Source organism: Camelus bactrianus, chromosome 12 (assembly GCF_048773025.1).
Source record: "Camelus bactrianus isolate YW-2024 breed Bactrian camel chromosome 12, ASM4877302v1, whole genome shotgun sequence".
In the NCBI taxonomy this organism is placed as follows: Eukaryota; Metazoa; Chordata; class Mammalia; order Artiodactyla; family Camelidae; genus Camelus; species Camelus bactrianus.
Genome location: NC_133550.1, coordinates 64423885 through 64446277, shown reverse-complemented (window position 1 = coordinate 64446277; position 22393 = coordinate 64423885). Strand labels below are relative to the sequence as shown.

At 50.1% G+C, this 22393-nt stretch overlaps 2 protein-coding genes across 10 annotated transcripts in view; one reads left to right on the top strand and one right to left on the bottom strand.

Moving 5' to 3' along the window:
• Positions 1–947: 947 nt before the first annotated feature.
• CYP2D6 (cytochrome P450 family 2 subfamily D member 6) lies at positions 948–9114 on the top strand. 2 transcript variants are annotated; one of them, XM_074375627.1, is made up of 9 exons: positions 948–1184; positions 5560–5731; positions 6372–6524; positions 6624–6784; positions 7207–7383; positions 7587–7728; positions 7961–8148; positions 8620–8761; positions 8862–9114. In XM_074375627.1, exons 1-9 carry the CDS (start codon positions 963–965, stop codon positions 9038–9040), a joined length of 1536 nt encoding a protein of 511 aa, XP_074231728.1. In that variant the 5' UTR covers positions 948–962; the 3' UTR covers positions 9041–9114. The 2 variants fall into 2 exon arrangements, with proteins under 2 accessions (XP_074231728.1, XP_010958518.1); XM_010960216.3 differs by lacking the exon at positions 948–1184 and adding an exon at positions 4616–4905.
• The window catches only part of LOC105073055 (uncharacterized), a 34078-nt gene continuing 16904 nt past the window's right edge, over positions 5220–22393 (bottom strand). For 2 of the 8 annotated variants that reach the window (XM_074375635.1, XM_045520605.2), the window contains 8 exons: positions 16216–16254; positions 15440–15483; positions 14850–14926; positions 11534–11599; positions 11356–11394; positions 10923–11099; positions 10568–10610; positions 5220–10227 (listed from right to left, as the gene is read on the bottom strand). In XM_074375635.1, coding sequence (XP_074231736.1) covers positions 10106–10227; positions 10568–10610; positions 10923–11099; positions 11356–11394; positions 11534–11599; positions 14850–14926; positions 15440–15483; positions 16216–16247 — 600 coding nt within the window. In that variant the 5' untranslated portion in view covers positions 16248–16254 and the 3' untranslated portion in view covers positions 5220–10105. Of the gene's footprint in view, positions 10228–10455; positions 10611–10922; positions 11100–11355; positions 11395–11533; positions 11600–14849; positions 14927–15439; positions 15484–16215; positions 16255–17971; positions 18103–22393 lie in introns of those variants that run through there. The other 6 variants (XM_074375634.1, XM_074375638.1, XM_045520604.2 and 3 more) reach the window with 6 other exon arrangements.

Sequence of the window (22393 nt, the reverse complement as noted above, 5' to 3'; positions counted from 1 at the left end):
AAATGAAATTGATAGATTTCAGGTGTTAAGGGCTAAACCACAAAAGGAAAGATGTATCTCTCGACTTGCTGATGACACCTTGAGTGAGGCACTTGTGACTCTTCCAGGTCCTTCTTCAAACTGGGTACTAAAAAGACTGTTCACCGACGACTGGCCCTTTTCCATACCTCCCCCCAGACTCCAGCTTCCTGGCTTCTGCAGGAAGCCTCAACAGTTCATGAGCATTTTGAACTCCTGCCACTTTTGAGTTAACATGTATTTTTTTTAATAGACTTTATTTTTAGAGCAGTTTTAGGTTCATAGCAGTGTTGAGAAGTTAGAATTTGCCATGTATCCTCTGCCCCACCCCACATGCCCAGCCCAGCCTTCCCCAGTTACCAGCGTGGTGCTTTTTATGATTGGTGAACCTCCATTGGCACATCGTCACCCAGAGCCCATAGTTTACATTAGGGTTCTCTCTTGGTGGTGGACATTCTGTGTGTTTGGACAAATGTATGACATGTATCTGCCATGACAGTATCACACGGACTCTTCACTGCCCTAAAAATCCTCTGTGCTCTGCCTGTTCATCCCTCCCTCCCTCCCCTGACTCCTGACAACCACTGATCTTTTAGTTTTGCCTTTTCCAGAATGTCACAGAGTTGGAGTCAGACAGTATGTAGCCTTTTCAAATTGGCTTCTATTGTTTGGTAATTAAGTACTTACTTAAGTTTCCTCCATGTCTTTTCATGGCTTGAGAGCTCATATCTTTTTTAATGCTTTAGAATATTCCACAGCTTGGATAGTTTATCCATTCACCTACTGAAAGATCGTGGTTCAGATTTTGGCAATTATGAGTAAAACTGCTATAAACATCAATATGCAGGTTTTTGTGTAGGGAACTGCTAAACTGTCTTACGAAGTGGCTGTACCATTTGCATTCTCACCAGCAGTGAACGAGACTTCCTGCTGCTCCACGTCCAATGTTAAGCACATTCACATTGTTGTGCAGCCGAGCTCCAAAACTTTGGCATGTTGCCAAGGCAAAGCCCTGTGCCCATAAGACAACGAGAGGCGGCGCCCAGTTCGTGGCGCTCCTCGGCCGCGCCCTCCGGCGCCCTCCCGGGGAACTGCAGACGCAGCCGCCCAGCGGGGCCTCCACCTGGATCCCAGCGGGCGCGGAGCGAGTCGGTACCGCGAGTCAGGTGAGACCGCTGGGCCCGCGGCGCCCCGACTAGCTAGACGCAGCTTCCAGGGAGGAGCGGGAACTGGGGGGTTTGTGCCGCGGGGGGGGCAGGGTGGTGGAGAGCGAGCAAAACGCCGCCAACTCTCCCAGCGCCCTCGCTGGGGGCTGCGACTCCCTCCCGGCTCCCTGGGGCTCTGCGGAGGGGTTGCTCCGCATCCCGCGGGGTTCCCGGCCTGGGTCTCGGTGCTTGGGGGACCCAGGGCCCCGCGCTTTCTGATCCGCTATCTTGCTGACGTCACGCTGGAGTCTGAGCCTCAGGTCAGTGTCCAGATGAGCCTTCCCTGTGCGGGTGATTCCTGTGGCGCGGGGGCAGGGGCTCATCCCTCCAGCCCCAGTAGCTCCTCCGGGGCAGAAGCCCACCAGGGAAGGCGGTGTATGTTTCTAAAATAATAAATCTCAGTAACTTAAAAAATTTCCCTCATAGAAGTTTGTGTCCAGTGTAGAGCATAGATAAGAGCATGAGTTTTGAGACAGACCCTAGTGGTACTCTGTAACTTTGACCCCCCTAGCATGATCCCTGAGACACTGCCTTGGCGACCATAAAGCCACCTGCCTTACAGGGTGTGGGGAGGACCGGGGAGAGTGAGCAGCCGTGCCTGGCATGTGAGTGCCGCGTGAACAGAGGCAACGATTGCACAATGATTGCAAAAGGCCGTAGTCCTCATGATTGCAGGTTTTCCTCAAGGCCGCCTGTCCTGGACAACAGGTCCCTAGTATCAGAAGGGTACTGCTTCAGGCATGTCTGTCACTGCCCTTATGTCCATCAGAATGACTGCTTGGGGAGAGCATGACACATCCAATACAAAGCATAAATAAAGGCAGTTTATTGAGAGCCACTTTGAGGAACACTTGGACCATCCTGCCAGCCCCACTCACACCACCTGGTTCTCTGGCTGTCCTGGGTGGAAAGTTACTGCTGGGACAGGAACATTCAGCTGAGGCCAAATGAGAGACCACAGGCAGGATCTGAGAAATCCCCAGGGTGCCCAGGGGTCTCACCCTCTTGGTCTGTTGACTGGCCTCAAAACTGATCTCCCTGCCTCCTTGAGGCCCAGGGACCCCAGTTCCCCACAATCCAGTCCTCGGCCAGACTTGCAAAGCCCTAGCCTCAAGCTGCCTGCCTCCTGCTGTTTCCCAGTGGTGCTTTAGTCCTGCTCCAGGTCACCCTGTCTTGCAATACCAAGCCAGCTGAAGCCCTCTAGGAAGTCTTCCTAGAAAGTCCTGCTCCATCCTAGAGCAATGTCCCCATGACCCTCAAAGCAGTCCCAGCACTGCTGGCCTGGTATGTCAGCTCTCTGGCTCCCAATCCTCCACTTGGTCATGAGCACCTTGGAGCAGGGACCCACCATTGCCTTCCCACCATGTGGCCAGTGCCTGGCCCAGCAACCAGCACAGGGTACATCCAGACAGGGTGGCACAGAATCCAAACCTTGGCCAAAGCAAGATGCAGGGAAAGCAGGTAAACTGAGGAAGACCCATTTGGGCCCCAGCTAGCTACCCTCTGGTCCTGGGCCTGACAGGAGAGTGGAGATGTTGAAATTTGGAAGGGCAGAAGCAGCTTTCACAAACCAAGCAGTAATTGCAAATGTTGAAGCCAATACCTGGAAACCACAAGCACTCCATGTCCTGTCTGAAGGTGCCCTGGGAAGAACCTGGTTCTCTCACTGTTGGGGAGTAGTGGGGGAGGGAGGGAACCAGGGGGGACAGGGGTAGGGAGTGTAAGTTGGGGGAGAGCACCTCCAAGACCCTGGAATAGTCTAGCAGTTTTCAGAAAGAGAGGTTGCCTCACATACCCCTGGGATGGGTGAGGAGGCCTGACGTCACCTTCCCTCCCCTCCGAGCTCCTGTGCCTGTACACTTGAGGAGGTTTGGGCGTCAGAGTTCCCATCAGCTTTACTGATTTAAAAACTCCGCCTCAAATCTCACCCCTTTCATTGTTGGAGGAGGATACTGAGGCCAGCGGGCTCTGTCCTAGCATGATGTCGTCACCCCCCTGCTTTGGGAGGGGTGAGAGGCTGAGCACAAGGGAGGGCCTGGTAGCCACAATTCCAGCCTGGAGGTGGCATGCACTGGTGCAGGGTGGTACCAAGGTTTGCACCTTTCCTTGAGGGCTGGAGCCACTGAAAGAGACCAGAGTCAGGGTTGGAAGGAGTGGGGCTGGAGCCAGGGCAGACTTGGCCCAGAGGGAGGGAGAAGGCCAGCCTCTTGAGAATCCATTCCTTGTGGTCCTCAGCAAGAATCTGAGGGCATAAATTACTTTTCCACCTGGTTTCCAACCCTTTGTCTTCTAGAGTTTGAACAGCTGATGTTCAAGGACAGATAATGAGGAGGAAGAATCAGTCCCACTCCTCCGAGGACAGTCACATCCTATGCTAAGCTACCCTAGTGCCCTGAGCTTATTGGCAGCCTGGTCAACAAAGGAAAGCACCCACCCCACATTTCTTCGAGTCAGGAAATGGACACAGGCAAGAAGGAGATTCATCACCTGGATGGCCACAAGAGCTGGGAGGTCCTTGGACCAACTTGTAACAAACTTAGGAAGGCGTCTCTGGGCCATGGAACTGGCTAGTCAGGGAGACCAGGGAATCTGAAAACAATCCTGCTGCCTCCCCACCCCTAGCTTCAAACTCACCGCAGCCACAACCACAACTAGGCGAAAACCAGGCCAAGGAAAACAAACAAGGTGAAAACAAACCAAGGAAGCTGAGCCAGCAGCCAGCCAGGTGCGGGCCCCCAGCAGTACTGCCAGCAGCCTCAAGGTGGGAGGAGGGGGGTTGGGTCCAGGCAGGCCCTGAGAACTAGAGGGCTTGATGCTGGGTCTGTGTGTAAGTGGTACATGTGTTAATGTGTGTGGTTTCGTGGGTGTGTAAATATGTGCATGTGAGTAGTATGTGAGGGTGTGAATGGTTTAGGGGTGTGTGATTCTGTCTTTTGAGTGTACTCATGTGACGTGAGGGGACACCGAGAACTTCATCCCCCCTACAATGGTCTTTCTGATCACTGTGACCTCCTAGAGCACCAGTGAAGCCCAGTAACAAACCTGGGAAGTGAAGGCCACTCAGGAGGAGACAGGTGATAATGAGACTGTAGGGACATGTTCTGGGGATGAGACTGTGACCACATTAGGGAGTGTGAGCCTAAAGTGACCGGTGGATGGCAGGATCAAGTCCAAAGACCCCTGATTCTTCTTTGGAATCTTTACAGAGCTGGAGAGTCAGGCTTGGGGGAGGGGAGGACTTCTCAAATCCTAACCCCCACTCCCTTGGGATAAGCACCTGGAGCGAGCAGGAGGGACAGCGGCCACCCCTGCACCCTTTGACTACACAATCTCCCTGGCAGGTTGGTTCAGGGCTGAGGGCAAAGGCCAGTCTCACCTCCCTTGATAAAAAGGGTCCAGGCTGGTCGAGCCCTCGGGATGTGGTGAGAGTGCCTGCCTCTCCTGGTCCTACGTGCCTGGTGTGGTGAGGAGCCCAGCCCACTCTGAGGCAACCATGGGGCTGCTGACTGGGGATACACTAGGGACCCTGGCCATGGCCATCGTCATCTTCCTGCTTTTGGTGGACCTGATGCACCGGCGCTCACGCTGGGTTGCACACTACCCACCAGGCCCCATGCCACTGCCTGTGCTGGGTAACCTGCTGCAGGTGAACTTCCAGGACCCAGTTCACAGCTTTAGCAAGGTGAGAAATGAAGGCAGGGTTGGAGGGTGGGCAGCAGAGGGGCTGGGGACCCCACCTAGCAGCAGTGGGTGGTGGATGAAGTCACAGGCTGGACAAGGAACTAGACTGATGAGGCTCCCTGACGGAGGGCATTCGTGCAGGGCCTGAGGACAGTTTGGATTTTCCAAACAAAATTCAGAGAAGGCAGAGGCACTGAGGGAAGGTGGGGACTTGGCAGCAGGTTGGGGATTCAGTTGGCCAGCACTTAAATTACGTGAGCCTGAGTCCTTTCTGAATACATCAGGAGGAAAGGTCTTGAGAATGGGGGAGAGGAGTCTGGTTATGAGTTGTATTTAAATCAGAAGTTGAGGTTGAGAGAGGTACAGAGATCTGGTTCAAATCTTGCTGCTGTGAGACCTTGGGCCTCCTGTAAAATGGGACGCTAATTTGACAGTTTTGGTAACCTTTGCACAGTCATAGCTGGGTAGTCTGATCCAACATGGAGTCCTTGACCATAGCGGATGTGACCCTCCTCCCGGGCTTACAAGCTGGATAAAGTCCTTGCACTCACTCCCTACTGGTGGCCCAGAGGCCCCCCAAGACTAAGGCCATGATGCTGGGCCAGCACCCTCGCGGGTCGAGGCTTGACGATGCTCCTTGACCTTTGGCCTGCAGCTGCGGCGTCGCTTCGGGGACGTGTTCAGCCTGCAGCAGGTGTGGACGCCTGTGGTCGTACTCAACGGGCTGGCGGCTGTGCGCGAGGCGCTGGTGTACCACAGCCAGGACACCGCTGACCGCCCACCTGCGACTGTCTACGAGCACCTGGGTTTGGGGCCGCGCTCTGAAGGCAAGCGGAGGAAGGAAGAGACCGCATCCTGGCAGGGACAGGGCCAGCAGTGAGGCGATGCCGGCAGGGCCAAGCGGAGGCAGGGTCGTGAATGTTCGGTGCAGGAAAGAGCGAGCGAATCTGAAGGGGCGCACGGTGGAGAAAGAAGCCCGAGTCGCCCGAGTCAAGGGTGGAGGGGGAGGAACATGGGCGGGGAGAGGGCGGGACCTTGCTGAGAGGGAGGCCCTGGGTCACTGAGCACAAAGGGGACGTCAGTATGGTTAGGAATGAGGAGGACGATGTCAGAGTGGGCGGGGCAGGGGGCGGGCCAGGACCTTCCCCTAATGAGGAAGGGGCCACGGTGGGCAGAACAAAAAGTGGATCCGAGACCTGCCCCTAGCAGGGGAGAGTTGGCGAGCAATGCGGGAGGGCACAGTGAGACCTGTCCCCAACTGGAAGGGGGTGTCAAATGGGGAGGGACTTGGGAGAGGGAGGAGGGCGAGGTTAGCAGGGACGGAACAGGTGGCGCGACCTGCCCAGAAAGGGGGCGGGGCTGTGAGCAGAACAATGGGCAGGGCGGGGAACCCGCGGGCACAGTTTGCGGCAGAGGGCGGGGCCGCGGCTCATCCAAGCCCCGCCCACGTGCCCGCCCCGCCCCCAGGAGTCATCCTGGCGCGCTATGGGCGCGCGTGGCGCGAGCAGCGGCGCTTCTCCGTATCCACACTGCGCAACTTAGGCATGGGCAAGAAGTCTCTGGAACAATGGGTGACCGAAGAGGCCTCGTGCCTCTGTGCTGCCTTCGCCGACCAGGCTGGTGAGTACTGGGGCTAAGGGGCAGGAGAAGAGACAAGTTTGGAGAAGCTGGGGAAGAGGAGAGAGAGGCGACGCCCTGACCCGCATCGTCCCCTCCTAGGATGCCCTTTTAGCCCCAACGCCTTCCTGAATAAAGCGGTGAGCAACGTGATCTCCTCCCTCACCTTCGGGCGCCGCTTTGAGTATAACGATCCTTGCATCCTCAAGCTGCTGGAACTAATTGAGAAGGGACTGAAGGAGGACGTTGGCTTCTTGCGCCAGGTGAGGGGAGGTAGGCGCCGAGGAGCCCTGCAGGGCGAGTTCCGTTGAGGAGGCCTCAGCCCTGCAATGGGCCTTCCTGCAGGAGGATTAGTGTAGGGGGCCAGAGGAGAAAGGGCATTCCCAGAGAGGCAACTGCAAGGGAAAAGGCCCAGAACTGAGGAAAGGACAAACACTGAAGGGAGAGGCGGGGCCCGGGTCAGCGGGCTTAGGAGGGCTCCTTCACTGGCAGGCAGCTGCGCCCATGAGATGTAGACTTTAGGTTTATCCTGGGCCCAGGGTCAGGAGAGAGGGTGAAGGCCAGAACTTAGGGGGGTACAAGGTCAATAACGGGGACACCCTGGAGATAGCTGGGGCCTGACTGGTCAAGGTGAACACCTTGAGCACCAGGAGGCCGCAGGGCCCCATAGCTGTGACCTGCACAGGTGCTGGAAGCAGCCCCAGTTCTCCTGCGTATCCCGGGGCTGGCCGCCAAGGTCTTCTCGGGGCAGAGGGCTTTCGTGGCCATGATGGATGAACTGATCACCGAGCACAGGATGACTCGAGACCGGGCCCAGCCTCCCCGAGACCTGACTGACATCTTCATGGATGAGATCGAGGAGGTGAGCTGACAGGGACAAGGGTGTGCGTTGAGGACCCCAGGAGGCGAACCCAGGCAAGGTGGGGCCTGTGTATTACCCTGTGGTCATGAACCCGTCCGGGCTGACAGGAGCAGAGTGGGAAGCCATTTGGGTCTTCCTCCCTCTGCCCCTGAGCTCACCTTCCCTCCCTCTGCCCCTGAGCTTACCTTCCCTGCATGGCCCAGGCCAAGGGGAACCCCGAGAGCAGCTTCAATGACGACAACCTGCGCATAGTGGTGTTTGACCTGTTCTCTGCTGGGATGGTAACTACCTCAGCCACGCTGGCCTGGGCCCTCCTCCTCATGATCCTGCACCCAGACGTGCAACGTGAGCCTAGCCCAGGGGGGCCGGGTGGGATGGGTGAGGGAGGAAAGGGACAGTCTGAGGCCCCTGAGCTTGGCTGATTTGGCCACCAGCAGCAGCTCTGTGCTGAGGCTAAGCCCCAGCTCAGAGGTCACAGTGACCTCCTCCTCCATGCGGGCACAGCCCTATACAGGAGGCAGGAGGAGGTTGGGGCCCAGACCTTGGGTCTGACCACTGAGGATACTTACCTTTCCAGGACGTGTGCAACAGGAAATCGATGAGGTGATAGGGCCGGCACGGCGACCAGAGATGGGGGATCAGGCCCTCATGCCCTTCACCATGGCCGTGGTGCATGAGGTGCAGCGCTTTGGGGACATCGTCCCACTAGGCTTGCCCCACATGACATCCCGTGACATTGAAGTGCAGGGCTTCCTCATCCCAAAGGTAAGCCTACAGCCCTCCTCATCCCAGCTCAGCACCACCTGCCACCGGTAGCCCCAGTATGGCCATTGCTAGGTGGGGCCAGGATGGGAGCCGAAGGCACCCAATCCTCATTTCCACAGGCAACAAATGTCCCAGCCCGGGTGGGTGTGGGGATGAGCAGAGGCAGGGCCTGCCCTGTCCATTCAGAGCCCCAGTCAGGTGGGGAAGACAAACTAAAGTGTGCCACTGCAGTGTGTTGGAGGAGCCCATGCATGCAAGGACATGTGGCAGTCAGGACACCCATGGGAGGCAGGTCACTTGGCCCTGCCATGGGGACAGGGAGGGTGCCAAGAAGCTTCTTGGGCTGAGGGTCACTTGAAGAGTCCAGGTATGTGCCAGGCAGTGTGTGTGCTCCCCGGGTGTGTTTGGTGGCAGAGGTGCAGGCACCCCCCCCCCAGTCCACACCCACCCATGCCAGATATCTCCTGCCAGGGGACAACGCTCATCACCAACCTGTCATCGGTGCTGAAAGATGAGACCATATGGAAGATGCCCTTCCGCTTCCATCCGGAGCACTTCCTAGATGCCCAGGGCCACTTTGTCAAGCAGGAGGCCTTCATGCCTTTCTCAGCAGGTGCCTATGGGGTGCCTGGCTTGCCTCCCCCTCCCAAGGGAGTCTTGGTGGGGTGGAGCGAAGGCCCCCAGGCTCACAGAGCCCCCACACCTGCACATAGGCCGCCGCTTGTGCCTCGGGGAGCCGCTGGCCCGCATGGAGCTCTTCCTCTTCTTCACCTGCCTCCTGCAGCGCTTCAGCTTCTCGGTGCCCCCTGGGCAGCCCCGCCCAAGTGACCACGGTATCTTTGCCTTCCTGGTGACCCCAGCCCCCTACCAGCTCTGTGCTGTGCCTCGCTAGACGGGGACACCAAACCCTCCACCCACTCCTCAGGAGTAGCTCTGATGTACAATAAACCAGTCTGGTGGCTGCAACCTGGCTTGAGTCCCACCTGGGGCCCCTGACCAGCCCCTTGGCAGTGACGGGGCCTCAGCAGCCTCCCTGGGTCCAGCTTCTGCCCTAGCCTGATCCATCCTTACCTGTCATTTGACCCCATTTGAGAGAGGGGTATACTGAGGCTCAGAAAGTGAGAGATTATCCCCTAGTCACCTTTAGAAACCCAATGCTGATTACCTGGGTTAGTGACAAAGTCTATAAATAGATCCTGGTTTCTGCTGTGAGGAGCTCGAATAGGCTGGTGAGAGCTGTCAGGCCCCGATGGGGATGGGGAGGGCCCCACTCTGCCTAGAAACTCTGCCTAGATGCCCACATTTCAGGCCCAGCCACACCCAGCTTGTACCATGGGCCAGCAGCTCAGCCAGCACCACAAGCTGCTGCCCCAAAAGGTGGGGAACTCAGGGATGGCTGGGAGGCGACAGGCTGAGTTATTACCCAGGGCTCAGTCTTCAGATGCCAGTGCTCTCCCTGGGAGGCCTGACAGCAGCCCGGGAATGAGCTGCCCCAAGATCTGATGGGCTTCCTTTCCCAGCCCCTTAGGGATGCTCATCCAACCCCTGCCCAGTAGAAGTTGCCACTTACGGCCACACCAGAGCAGGAGGAGGACACTCATCTGGGCTCCAACTTGGGGCTCCATCCTGAGTGGCCAGGTCAGTCTGGGCTCTCGAGAGGCTTGGGCAGGACAGGGAATAATAAGCCCTGTGGGCCGTAGGGATGACCTAGGGACAGTGGTCAATCTTGAACCCATGTGACAATGAGGTGGCCAGAGCAGGAGAAGGCCATGTGGGGACCTTGGAGGAGACATCTTGGCCCTAGTCTTTGCTCTGCTATGACACTGTGTAACCTTGTACTGCTTGTTGGGGCAGGGAGCGTGGACAAAGCCACACTCAGTTTGTGGGAATTTGAGGCCCCTGAAAGGAGGCAGCCAGACCTGCAGAAGCAGCAGCTGTGGATTTACTGGACACTCTGTCATTCACGGTTCTGAGTCTTGGGGAAGTCAGAGGCTGGGAACCAGCCCAGCCAGAGCTTCCTCAGCAGCTGGGGGACCCAGCCCTCAGGCGTTTCTTCCTTGATGTCCACCTCAGAGGCCTCTAAAAAGCACAAACAGGCAAGCCCAGTGGGTCCACTTCTGGAAGGAACCTTTCCCCAGGGCCAGGGCACCCTCTGTACCAGGGGAGCAGGGCAGCATTGATAAAAGGCTAGGGTATTCCTCCAGCACAAGGGGAGTGGTCCCCGAGTCCTGCCAAACCAGGAAGGAGCCAAGGGGGCTCATTCAGGGAAGATAAGGCATCTGGCTACCTGGGTTTCTTCCCTCCCCTCCCTGGGGCAGGAGAGTCTGAGAGGAGCTGGGCTATCTGTGACCTCTGCAGGGTCACTGAGATTAGGGAGGAGGGCAGCCCTGCTACAGCAGGCTGCGGTCAGTTGTCTTACCAGAAGTATATACAGCAATCTCCTTTCGGGCCTTTTTAGTTTCCTGGGAAGGAAGAAGGGGCGTGGTGGGGGCAAGGTTCTACATTGTGCAGATGGGGAAACTGAAGCCGCACTTAACAAGAAGTCGGGGGAGGCCAGGATTCAGAGCCACTCCGCTTACACATGTCTGCTCCTCTCAGCTCCACACAGAGCTGTTCCTCCACTGGGATAGCAGTTTGGCCCAGTCATCTTGGGGGTGCCCCAGCACCCCCCACCACTGCCCTCCTTCCCCATGGCCTCTCCACCCTGCAGCGCCCTGGGGCTTCTCAGTAAGAGCCATGCTGGGATGTCCCAGTTGAGGCAGGGGCTTCCTTACCTCCCCTCCTGGAGGCACTGACACAGCCTCCTCCTCAGCCACCTCCTGCCCAGCTGGAATTGGGCTGGCCGCTTCCTCCCCTGGGGATCTCACTTCGCCCTCATCCTGAGACAAGACATCCGTCTCCTCCTTGGGGGCAGCATCATTTGGCCCTCCCGTTGTCTTGGGGGTCATGGCCTGCAGGGAGGGTCAGGAGGGCAGAAAAAGGCAGAAGGGCCCTCTGCTCACCTAACCCCTCCCCATCCTCCACACTTGGAGTGTGTATAGTTCTTTATTTTCAACAGATTTCCCTCCCTTCTCAGCTTGGGCCGTGGTAGGGCTGTGAGTTTCCTAGAGGGGCCCTGCCACTCTGCCGGGGACTCCTGGCTGTGAGCTCATGGAGCCAGCAGGAGAGAGCCCCAGCCCTGGGCCCTTCCGAGCAGGCCTCACTTACCTCGGAGTCTTGCTTCTTCCCATTCTTGACTCTGTGTCTCTGCGTAGGGAAATGGGACGTGACATACAGCTCTGAGTGTGTGGGAGTCGGGCCCATCTTCTTACTGTGTGTGCCTCCCAAGGGTGCCCAGGACAGCCACCCTACGCCAGGGGAAGAGAGGTCCCCAGCCCTTACCCACCTGGGTAGTCACAGGATAGCACTTATCCATCTGCCCCCACACTGGCCTTAAGGTCTCCCCTATGGGCTGCACAACAAAGAGAGAAAGGAGAGAGGGAAGGTGAAGTGACATCTTAAGTGCTCAGCGATGCACTAGTCTCCACAGTCAATGCCTGCTGCACAGAGACTCAAAGACTACAAACCAACAATAATTGATGTCTTCAGGAAGATAAAACTTTGCATTTATGAAACAAGAGTAGGCTCTGTTCAAAGAGCAATCTCTAAGTCTTTTGTGTGTTGGGGGGCAGTAATTAGTTTTGTTTATGTTTTTATTTATTTTAATGGAGATACTGGGGATTGAACCCAGGACCTCATGCATGCTAAGCACAAGCTCTACCACTGAGCTATACCCTCCCCCCCTGAATTCTTTAAAAACAAAAATATGATCATGGGAATTAAAAATCCAATCAAAGTGTAGAAGATAAAGTTGAAAAAAGCATTCCCCAGAAAGAACAGAGAGAAGAGGTCAGGAGCTCCCACAGCGAAATCAGAAGGAAGAGAGTCAACACTTGAAGTGGCAGGGGGAGAGACCAAGTAAGTATGTGAGCTTTTTAAGACAGTTTCCCAAAGACGAGGGACATGAGTTTCCAGAAAAGAAGGAATCACCAAGTGTCCAGGACAACGGATGAAGGAGACCCACCCCAGATTATGTCATTAATAGATTTCAAAACACTGAGGATGAAGAGAAGAACCTAAAAACTTCCAGAAACACACAGAAAAAAGTCTGTTTTAGGAATTCGACTTTCATCAACACCAATCTTTGAGGTCAGAAAACAATGAGGATCTTCAAAATCTGTGAGAAAATTATTTCTAGTCTAGAATTCTAACCTAGCCAAACTCTTAGCTAAGTATGAAGACCTTTTCAGACATACTACCTCAAGACAACCCCTCAGGAAGGAACCAGAGGTTATGCTCCACCGAAAGAGAGAGTAACACGGGCTCCCACACGTAACAAAAGTGAAGCGTCCTCCAGAATGACAGCGAAGGGAGGCCCCAGCTGCGCAGCAGGCCTCAAGGGCATCCTGTCCAGATGGAAACAGGATGGAGGGCTCCATGAGGTAATGTCTCCAGGAAAATGATCATATTGATAAACAGCCTAATTTGTCTAATTGTATTGCAAGGAAATTTTTTTTTTGTTAGAGAGCTTGGGTGAATTAATTATAGGTACAGAGAAAACTAAAAACAATTTTAAAGAGGAAAAACCAAAATTATACACAACTATGGTATGCTACATGATTCAGCTAGGAATATTATTTATATAGTCTAAAAATTACAATATACACCTATTAGAATGGCTTTTTTTTTTAAGGCAAATACTGGAAATGATGTAGAACAAGTGGAACCTCTCATCCATTGCTGGTGAGAATGCAGAATGGGTACCAGACACTTTGGGAAAGCTTGACAGTTTCCTACAAAACCAAATATACACTTCCCACATGGCCCAACAACCCCACTGCGAGGAATTTGCCTAAGTGAAAGGAAAGCCTACTTTCACATAAAACTTGTACAGGAATATTTATAGTGGTTTTATCTGTAATTGTCAAAAACTGGAAACAATCTAAGTGTCTCAACTGGTGAATGGACAAACCATGGAACATCTACACAGTGGACAACTACTCAGCAATAAGAAGGAACAAACCACTGCTGCACACAGCTACTGGGTGGACCTCAAATGCACTGTGCTGAGTGAAAGAAACAAGACTCAAAAGACCACATATATTGGATGTTTCCATTTATATGACAGTTCTGCAAAGGCAAAACTACAGGAACAGAAAACTGTCCACTGGATGTCAGGGGCTGGGAGTGGGGGAAGAGTTGACTACAAGTGAGTATGGGGGAGTTTTTTGAAATGATGGAGCCGTTCTGCATCTTGGTTGTGGTGGCAGTTACACAACTGTATACTTTGTCAAAACTCATAGAACTGTACACTAAAAAAGGATGAATTTTAATCTATATAAATAATACCTTAATTTTTAAAAAAGTGAATAAAAAGAGACCACTCTAGGGGAGGGGCTTAAAAGCCAAAATGATATAAAAATCAGGAAAAAAGCAATATGATATGTAAATTTTTTTCACAATTGAAAATGTCATTACTCAGATTAAAACATTTACAGTGCCAAAAATTAGGCTGTAACTATGCTGGAAGGCTGGAGAGAGATGAAATGTGTGTTGGCAATAAGTGTGCACTTGTTAGAAAGCTAAATCCTCATCTTCCATTGTAGGAATTCACTGGATAATGTTTAAATCTGAAAAATCAAGACAAATAAGGATAAGCTTTCTACTTAGAACCATAGGGGCAAAACCAAAGGCTATGACTAGAAAGGCTGGAAGCTGGAAAGGTGGTGAGAATCGTGGATGGAGATGGTTGGTGTAAAATGCATCTAGTTTTTTGTTTCAAGTCTTAAAACTTTGACTCATCAAACTATATGGATACCTTTGGAGACAATAAAACTTTTTAAGATGGAAATTTGGTGTATATATATATATACACATATATTTTAAAGGAATCAACATTGGACTCAGTGATCCCCAAGGCACCTGCCAACATGGGCCTCGTTAGGGGCTTTCCAATCTCTGAATACACTCCCTAAATGTGTAGCGCACACTTCTCAGTGTTGCTCAGTCACAGATAACCTTGTCCCCATGAAAATCCCCTCTTCCCAACAGCACTAGGCAGAGAGCAGAAGGCCTCCAGAGACCAGGTATGTAGTTCTGTCCTGTCACCTTGGGCATCCTGGGTCAAGTCACTGTCCGTCTGGGAGCCTAAGATTCCTCATCTACAAAGTGGGAGCTTCTGAGTTGCTGTGAGGTTTAAACGGCGTAATAGATGGGCAACACCTAATCTAGCACATGGCCCTCAGTGAGCATCCAGCATCCATTTGTGTTTTCCTCACAGAGGGCTGGGAGTAGGGGCTTCTGCCACAGGTTCTCGAACCTGGCACATGAAAGAGGGTATGTAACCCCAGGCAAGTATCCTGCTCACCACCACCCCATTCACATATGAGTACAGAACCACATTTCAGGGCTACTCATACCCGTTAGGGGTTATATGTTCCTTAAGGTTTGTCTGGGTCACTGCCACAGAGCCCTGAAGTTACCATATAGCCAGCCTGTGAGGGGCAGGGCCTCCTTGACAGAACACACACACACACACACACACACACACACACACACACACACACACGCAGTTGGTTGAACATTTGAGGTCAAATAACATGACCTCTATTTGGGCTACAGTGAGATAGTCCCAGCCTCCTGACCCTGACAGAGGTCCCTACCTGTGATGAGCCCCCAGCAATCTCATGGTCAGGGTCTGCTTTCCCCAGAGACCCCTGAAAATAGTAGTACACCACTCCTGCAAGTAGGTGAAAAAAGACTAGTTAAAACATTTAGAAGAGTGATGCAGTTATTTTTAAATGTCAGTATTTACAATATGCCAGAAATCATATCCTTTAAAACTATTTAAATGTGTGATGAAAGATACTAGGTATTAACTTAAAATGTGTGAGGGGGTAGTTTTTCAAAAGATATGCAAGCAAGTTGCAGATCATGCTGTGGGACATTATTAGGTTGTATGGGGTTTTCTGGTTTCTCTGTGGGTGTTTGGGGGAGGATGCAGGGGGTTTAGAGTGAGACATGAGTTCAAATCCCAGTTTCACTATGAAAGTGCAGAGGGAAGAAAGGGAGAAATAAGGCCAGCCGTGGCTCCGAGCAGCGTGGCCAGCCCTGGGCAGCCAGGTACATGGCAGTTTCAGGAGGCCTCTGGGAATCCTGGTGGGGAGCAGCAGACTGGGGTGGCTCTGAGAAGAGAACTTGTTCACTGAGTCCTGCCATCATCCCCAACTCACCCCAGCACCCAGGCCCTTACCTGCAAGGATGAAGATTTGTACTACATACAGGAACTTGTAGAGCCTGGAAGGAAAGCAGAGCTGAGTGTGAGGCTGGGGTCTCTTGTGCCCTCACCAGTGGGTGCTGGTTTTCTTCCCAGTCCAAGCCCCAAGACCTACTCTTCCAGGGAAGGTCCAATCAATACTTGTGGATGAATAAATCCATCAGCTGTAATGGGGCTCAGCCTGGGCTCCCTGCTGACTAGCCGGCATGACTCTGTGCCTCTGCCTACTTAGAAAGTCAGACGTGGAGCATGGAGCCACAAGAACCCCTGCTCCCCTCCTTTCTCCTCTCCTTCTTTACTTGTTTATATAGGTCCATCTTGCCTCTCCAGCCAGAAGGCAGGGACTCAGCCTTGGCTGGGCATTCACAGTTGTTTATTCAAGTGCTGGATTAGCTCTTCTCCCCACAGCCCTCCAAAGCCCTCTCTACTCTGGACTGACAGATCCCACAACCTGGATTAGAAATAATATTCCATTGTCCATCCTGTTCTTTTAGGACCCCTCCCTTGGGACAAACAGAGCATTTTTGCACTGCTAAGATGATGGCTCCCTGCCTACACACATACACACATACAAAAGCACATCCCACCTGTCAGAACCAGGCCCTCCACTCTGACCCTAAGTCCCAGAGACACTATAACACTCAGGGAAAGGGGAATATAGAATCCTATTTTCCCTTCCTCGTGAGACCAAGTTGGGGGGTTCCCTTTCCTGATCTTTCAGGGCATGGCAACAGGGCCCACCTAAACTTTACCTCTCTCTCTGGCAGCACATACCAAGCACCATTTTCAGTCTAAGAAGAAAAGATAGGCAGCAGTCAGTGCATCACACAGGCCCAGGATCCTGGTGTTCCTTTACCCTGTGGCTTGCAGGGAGACTGCAGTGGGCTAGAGGCAGTTAGGGGAACGGCAGGACCTCCACCAGCAAGGTTCATCCAGGGGAAAGCCTGCTGGTCACAGCAGGAGGCCAAACTCAGGATGGAGTGGGCTAGCACTAGGAGCTTAGAAAATGCTCGGGAATTTCTCCCAAGACCTCAGAGCCCCAGACAAAAGCTGTTTCAATGTCCTCAGAGTTGGAAAGGTAGGTCCTGGGGAATCAGGATGGAAAAGGGGGGGTGGGGTTGAGAGTGGATTAAGGAAAAAGGTAGAGTTCTATTGAATATTTGGTGCAAAATGACCCCAGGTGTAGGCGGCTAAGTATAATAGTAAATAAAAACAATTAAAAACTACCAACAATTTAAAGCATTTTCCAGGTTATGCAGCGTTTTTGGGATCATCTTGGGAGCACCGGGAGGAGACTCCCTGGCCTCCGCAAAAGGGCCCTGTCTAGAGGCCTGCCTTCAGTGTTGAGCTGCGTATGAACAGACACACTGTGAAGCCACGGTCCCGGGGGGAGATGGCCCTCAGTGTGGCCTCGTAAGGCTCCGTCTCCCAAGTGAGTTCCCTGTTCTCCACAGAGACGATTTCAGAATCTCTCTTTAAACCTCTAACCCCTCTTCTGCCTCCCTCACTTTTGGCAGGAACACAGGTACCATCAGATGCACGTTCCCTAGACTTTCTGCTACCAAACTCACCCATCCTCTGCTTCTCACAGGTCATTTCCTCTTCAGGGGAGGAGGCTGTGACCCTTCTCTGGGGCCATCCCCCTCCTGTGCCCCATCCACCCAGATTCTCCAACCGGGGTATCTGGGGGTCTCCTCCCTCACTTGTATATTCAGCCGTCCCTTCTCTTGTGGCTCCTCCTCATCAGCATTTGAACACATTACCCATGTCTTCCATTAAAAGAAAAAGGCTTCTCCCTTGAACTCATATCCCTTCTCCAGATACCATTCTAATGGTCCCCTACCCTGCACACCAGTCTCCTTGAGAGAGCTGTCCAGGGTATCTGTCTTCACTCCACTCCACCTCTCCGTCACTCCACAACCCACTTCAATCTGTTTCTGTCCCCCTCAAACTTGGAAATCTCTCTCACCAGGTCGCCAATATCCTCCCTGTCACCAAATCCAAGGGGCCTTTTTCAGGCCTCAGCTCACTGCATCTCTCTGCAGGACACCCTTCACATCGACTCACCTTCCCTGAGAATACTGCCAGCAACATGTTCAACAGTAAGCTTTTTAGTCACCTGTAACTGGGTGTGAGCGGAGTCATCAGGTTTTTTCTGAGAGAAGGTTTTGAGTGAGAGAAGAAGAGGAGGAAAGGGGAACACTAAGCAGGAGGGATACAGAAAAGGTGGCTAAGAGTCGCAAAGACAAATTTCACCTGCTTGGGTGGTTTACTGAGGGCAGCCTTTTGAAACTGCTTACCAAATCTGCCAACCTTGATGATCTGAGCAGTTTGCAGTACACAGGCAGTATTCACCTTCCCTCAGACTCCAGGACTGAGACTGAGAAGGGCACAGGAGCCCAGCTAAGTCTGGGAGTCCAATCACAGACCCTCCCTTCCACAAGCTGTGTGGTGTCTGTGTGTGACATCATGTCTTAGGGGGCTTTATGACAGGACAACCTCTCCTACCTTGACAGAGTAGTATGTCATTGCCACAGGGTGGTTTTAAATCCCCGTGTCAGAGGCAGCACCTTTGTAGTATCTCTTCAGTTCCATTCAATGCCATGAATTCTGCTTGAGCACCTACAATGTGCCAAAATCTACGCAAATTCCGGTAGGGACACAAAGACACAAAGGTGTGTAAGACTCAGTCTTGTCACATAACACAATACTCTTATTTTTCAAATCAAAAACAAGAACACAGCCTGACTATAAGTGTCATCCATTCGTCCATTCATTCAACCAGTGTCTGCTGAACTTATATTTCGGGCCAGGAATAATGCTGAGAGGATAGAAAGGTAAACAGGACGCAGAGATGGCCCTTAAGGAGCTTGAAGACATCAAATAGACAGCTTCTGATTCAAGACAATAACTTCTATACCCTCCCCAAAAAACTATGAATGTAACAAAATAATAATTACAAAACTATGGTGGTTAAAACTGAGGAATGCCTTAGTTTCACAAACACATAAAATATTTACCAAGATGGATCATATTCTCAACCATAAAACAAGCCTCAATAATTTAAAAGATTAAAGTCATTTAAAGTATGTTCTTTGACCACATGGAATCAAAATAGAAATCAGTAACAGAAAGATCCCTGAGAAATCTCCAAATATTTGGAAACTAAACAACACACCTTTACATAATATATGGGTGAAATAATCAAAAGGAAAGAAAGTATTTTGAACTAAATGAAAAGAAAAAAAATCTCAAAATTTGTGGGATGCAGCTAAAACAGTACATAGAAGGAAATTTACAAACTAAAACATCTATATGAGAAAATAAGAAATGTCTCAAATCAAGGACCTCAGTTTCTACTTTAAGAAACTAGAAATGGAGAAGCAAATAAAAGCCAAAGTAAGCACAAGAAGGGAAATTTTAAAATTCAAAGTGGAAAGAAATGAGGTAGGAAACAGAAAAATAGAAAAAATCAATAAAACGAAAAGAGCAACAGAATGTACAATCTTCTAGATAGAATAGATCAGGAAAAAATAAATAAAATGCCAATGTTCAACATCAAGAATGGTAAAGGTGATACTGATGCAGATTCTATAGATACTAAAATGATCATAAGAGAACATTATGAACAATGAGATGCCACTAACTTTGACAATGTAGATGAAACAGACAAAATCTTAAAAAAAAAAAAAAAAGCCCAGTACCAAAGCACATGCAAGAAGAAATATACAACCTGAATCATTCTGTATCTGTTAAAGACATTGAACTTATTTAACTTCCCCACAAAGAAAACTTCAGTTCCACATGGCTTCACTAATAAATTCTATCAAACTTTTAAGGAAGAAATAATATCAATTCTATATAAACTCTTCCAGAAAAATAGGAGGAAATATTTCCCATCTCATTCTATGAGGGCAGAATTATCTGATATCAAAACCAGACAAAGATGACATAAGAAAACTACAAAACAACTTCTTTCATAAATATAGATGCAAATATTATTAACAAAATCTTATTAAACTGAAACCAACAATACATAAAAAGGATAATACACCATTACCAAAGGAGTTTACTTTCAGGAATGTAAGGTTGGTTCAACATTCAAAAACCAACCATTATAACTCACCATACTAGTAGACTAAAAAAAAAATCATGTGGTTATCTCAACAGATACATAAATAACATTTAACAAAATCAACATTTGTTCCTGAAAACAACCTCCCAGAAATCTAGAAGTAGTTGGAACATCCTCAACCTGATGAAGGACATCTACGAAAAACTTAGAGCTAACAACATACCTGATGGTAAAATACTGAATGTTTTCCCCTTAAATTCAGGAATAAGGCAAGGATATCTGCCCCTGTTGCTTCTATACAACATTGTCCTGGAAGTTTTAGACAATGAACTAAGTTGAGAAATAGAAGTAACTGCCCCTTACTCTATCAGTAAACCTACAACACTCCTGAATATGGCAATGATGTCAGTGAAAAAGTGTAAGATCAGACTTCCCTTCCCATGCCTAATCTAGTCCAAAAATCAACCTAACATTTGAAAATCTGATTTATTATCACTTGTCAATTTTTCTCCTGAAGTCAAATTGTACCCTTTGAGTAACAGAGTTCTAGAATCAGAGCCTCATGACTGCAATGATTCAGCCCTTTACATATATCACTTATATTATTTGTGTTAATTTCTTAAGAGAGCTGTAACATTTTCCCCATCAATTTCAGCTGCAAACTGCAAATGAGACAAAACCCTTTCACTTGCATATATATCATAATGTTGCTCACTGATTATACTAATATTTTTCAAATTTGATAATCACAATTAGTCATTAAATGATGATCACTTTTTTCAATGAATTACAAAGATTAAAATTTTAAAAATAAAAGAGAGAAGTAAAAGGCAACCAGATTAGAAAGGAAGAAGTAAAACTGTCTTATTTTGAAGACAACATGATTGTGTGTAAAATCCTACAGGATCATCCAAAAAGCTACTAGATATAGCAAGGTGAAGGATACAAGATCAATATATAAAAATCAATTATATTTTCTGTGAACCTAAAACTGCTCTAAAAATTGTATTAAAAAATCAATTGTATTTCTATAAAATAGCAGTGAACAATTCAGCATTGAAATTTTAAAAACACTACTTATAATAGCATCAAAAATATGAAATACTCTGACAAAATGTGTGTAAAATCTGTACACTAAAGAGATTTCTGGTCAAGACAGTGGAGTGGTAGGACCACGAGACTGCCTCTCTTCTTGAGTACAACAAAACCATAACTGAATGCTAAACAACCATTGAAAAAAGACTGGAACCTAGCAAAGATCTTCTGCAAATGGAGTCATAAGGAACCACAGCAGGACGGTAGGAGGGGCGTGCTTACGATATAATTGGGCCCCATATCTCTCGGGTGGGCGACCCGCAAGCTGGAGGTTTGTTAAGTCACAGAGGCCCTCACACAGGACTGAGAACTCTAAGCCCCACGTCAGTCTCCCCAGCTCGGTCTCAGCATTGGAAGAGAAGGAGACCCCAGGATACCTGGTTTTGAAGGACAGGGGAGCTTGGCTCTGGGACCCTCACAGGACTAGGGGAAATGGAGACTCCACTGGCTCGGGAAGCATACACGGAAACTCATGTGCACCAGGTCCAAGGGCAGAGGCAGTGATTTCATAGGAACCTGGGCCAGACCTGCCTGCTGGATTTGGAGAGTCTCCTGGGGACGTGGGGTAAGGCTTTGGCTCACTCAAGAGACATAAAAGCCGGTGGCAGACATTTAGGGAGTGCTAATCTACCTGAGCTTTCCTGGAGGCTGACATCTTGTTTGGATCATTAGCACCAAGACCTAGACCCACCCAACGGCCTGTAGGGAAGCCTCAGGCCAAACAACATACAGGGTGGGAACACAGCCTCACTCATCAGCAGACTTCCTAAGCCACAAAGACCTCTAGACACAGCCCTACCCACAAGAGGTTCAGGACCAAGCTTCAACCAGCAGTGGGCAGGCACTGTCTCCTCCTGCCAGGAAACCAGCATATGCCTCTAGTTCAGCTTCATCCACCAGGGGGCAGATACAAGAAATAAGAAAACAATAATCCCAAAGCCTGTGGAAGGAATCCACAAACACAGATAGACGATATGAGGCCAAGGCAGAAGATAAAATCCCAGAAGAAGAAATAAATGATGAGGAAATAGGCAATTTATCTGAGAAAGAGTTTAAAGTAATGATGGCCAAGATGTTCAGAGAACTCAAGAGAAGTACAGATGCACAGAGCGAAGTTTTTAGCAAAGAGCTGGAAAATATAAAGAATACCCAAACAGAGTTGAAGAATAAAATCACTGAAGTGAATAATACACCAGAGGAACCAAGAATAGACTAAATGAGGCAGAAGAAGGGATCAGTGAGCTAAAAGACAGATTAGTGGAAATCACTACTTCAGAACAGAAAAAAGAATGAAAAGAAATGAGGATAGGTTAAGAGAACTTTGGGACAGCATGAAGCGTGCTGATATTTGCATTACAGAGGTCCCAGGAAGAGAAGAGAGAGAGAAAAGACCTGAGAAAATTTTTGGAGAGATAATCACTGAAAACTTCCCCAACTTGGAAAACGGAACAGTCAAACAAGTCCAGGAAGCACAGAGAGGACCACACAGAATCAACACAAAGAGGAACACACCAAGGCACATCATCATCAAATTGACAACAAGAATAAGGAGAAAATATTAAAATCAGAGAGAGAAAAGCAATAAATAACATACAAGGGAACTCCCATATGGTTATCAGATGATTTTTCAGTAGAAACTCTACAGGCCAGAGGGAGTGGCACAATATACTTAAAGTGATGAAAGCGGAAAACTTACAACCAAGAATACTCTATCCAGCAAGGCTCTTGTTCAGAATTGACGGAGAAATCAAAAGCTTCAC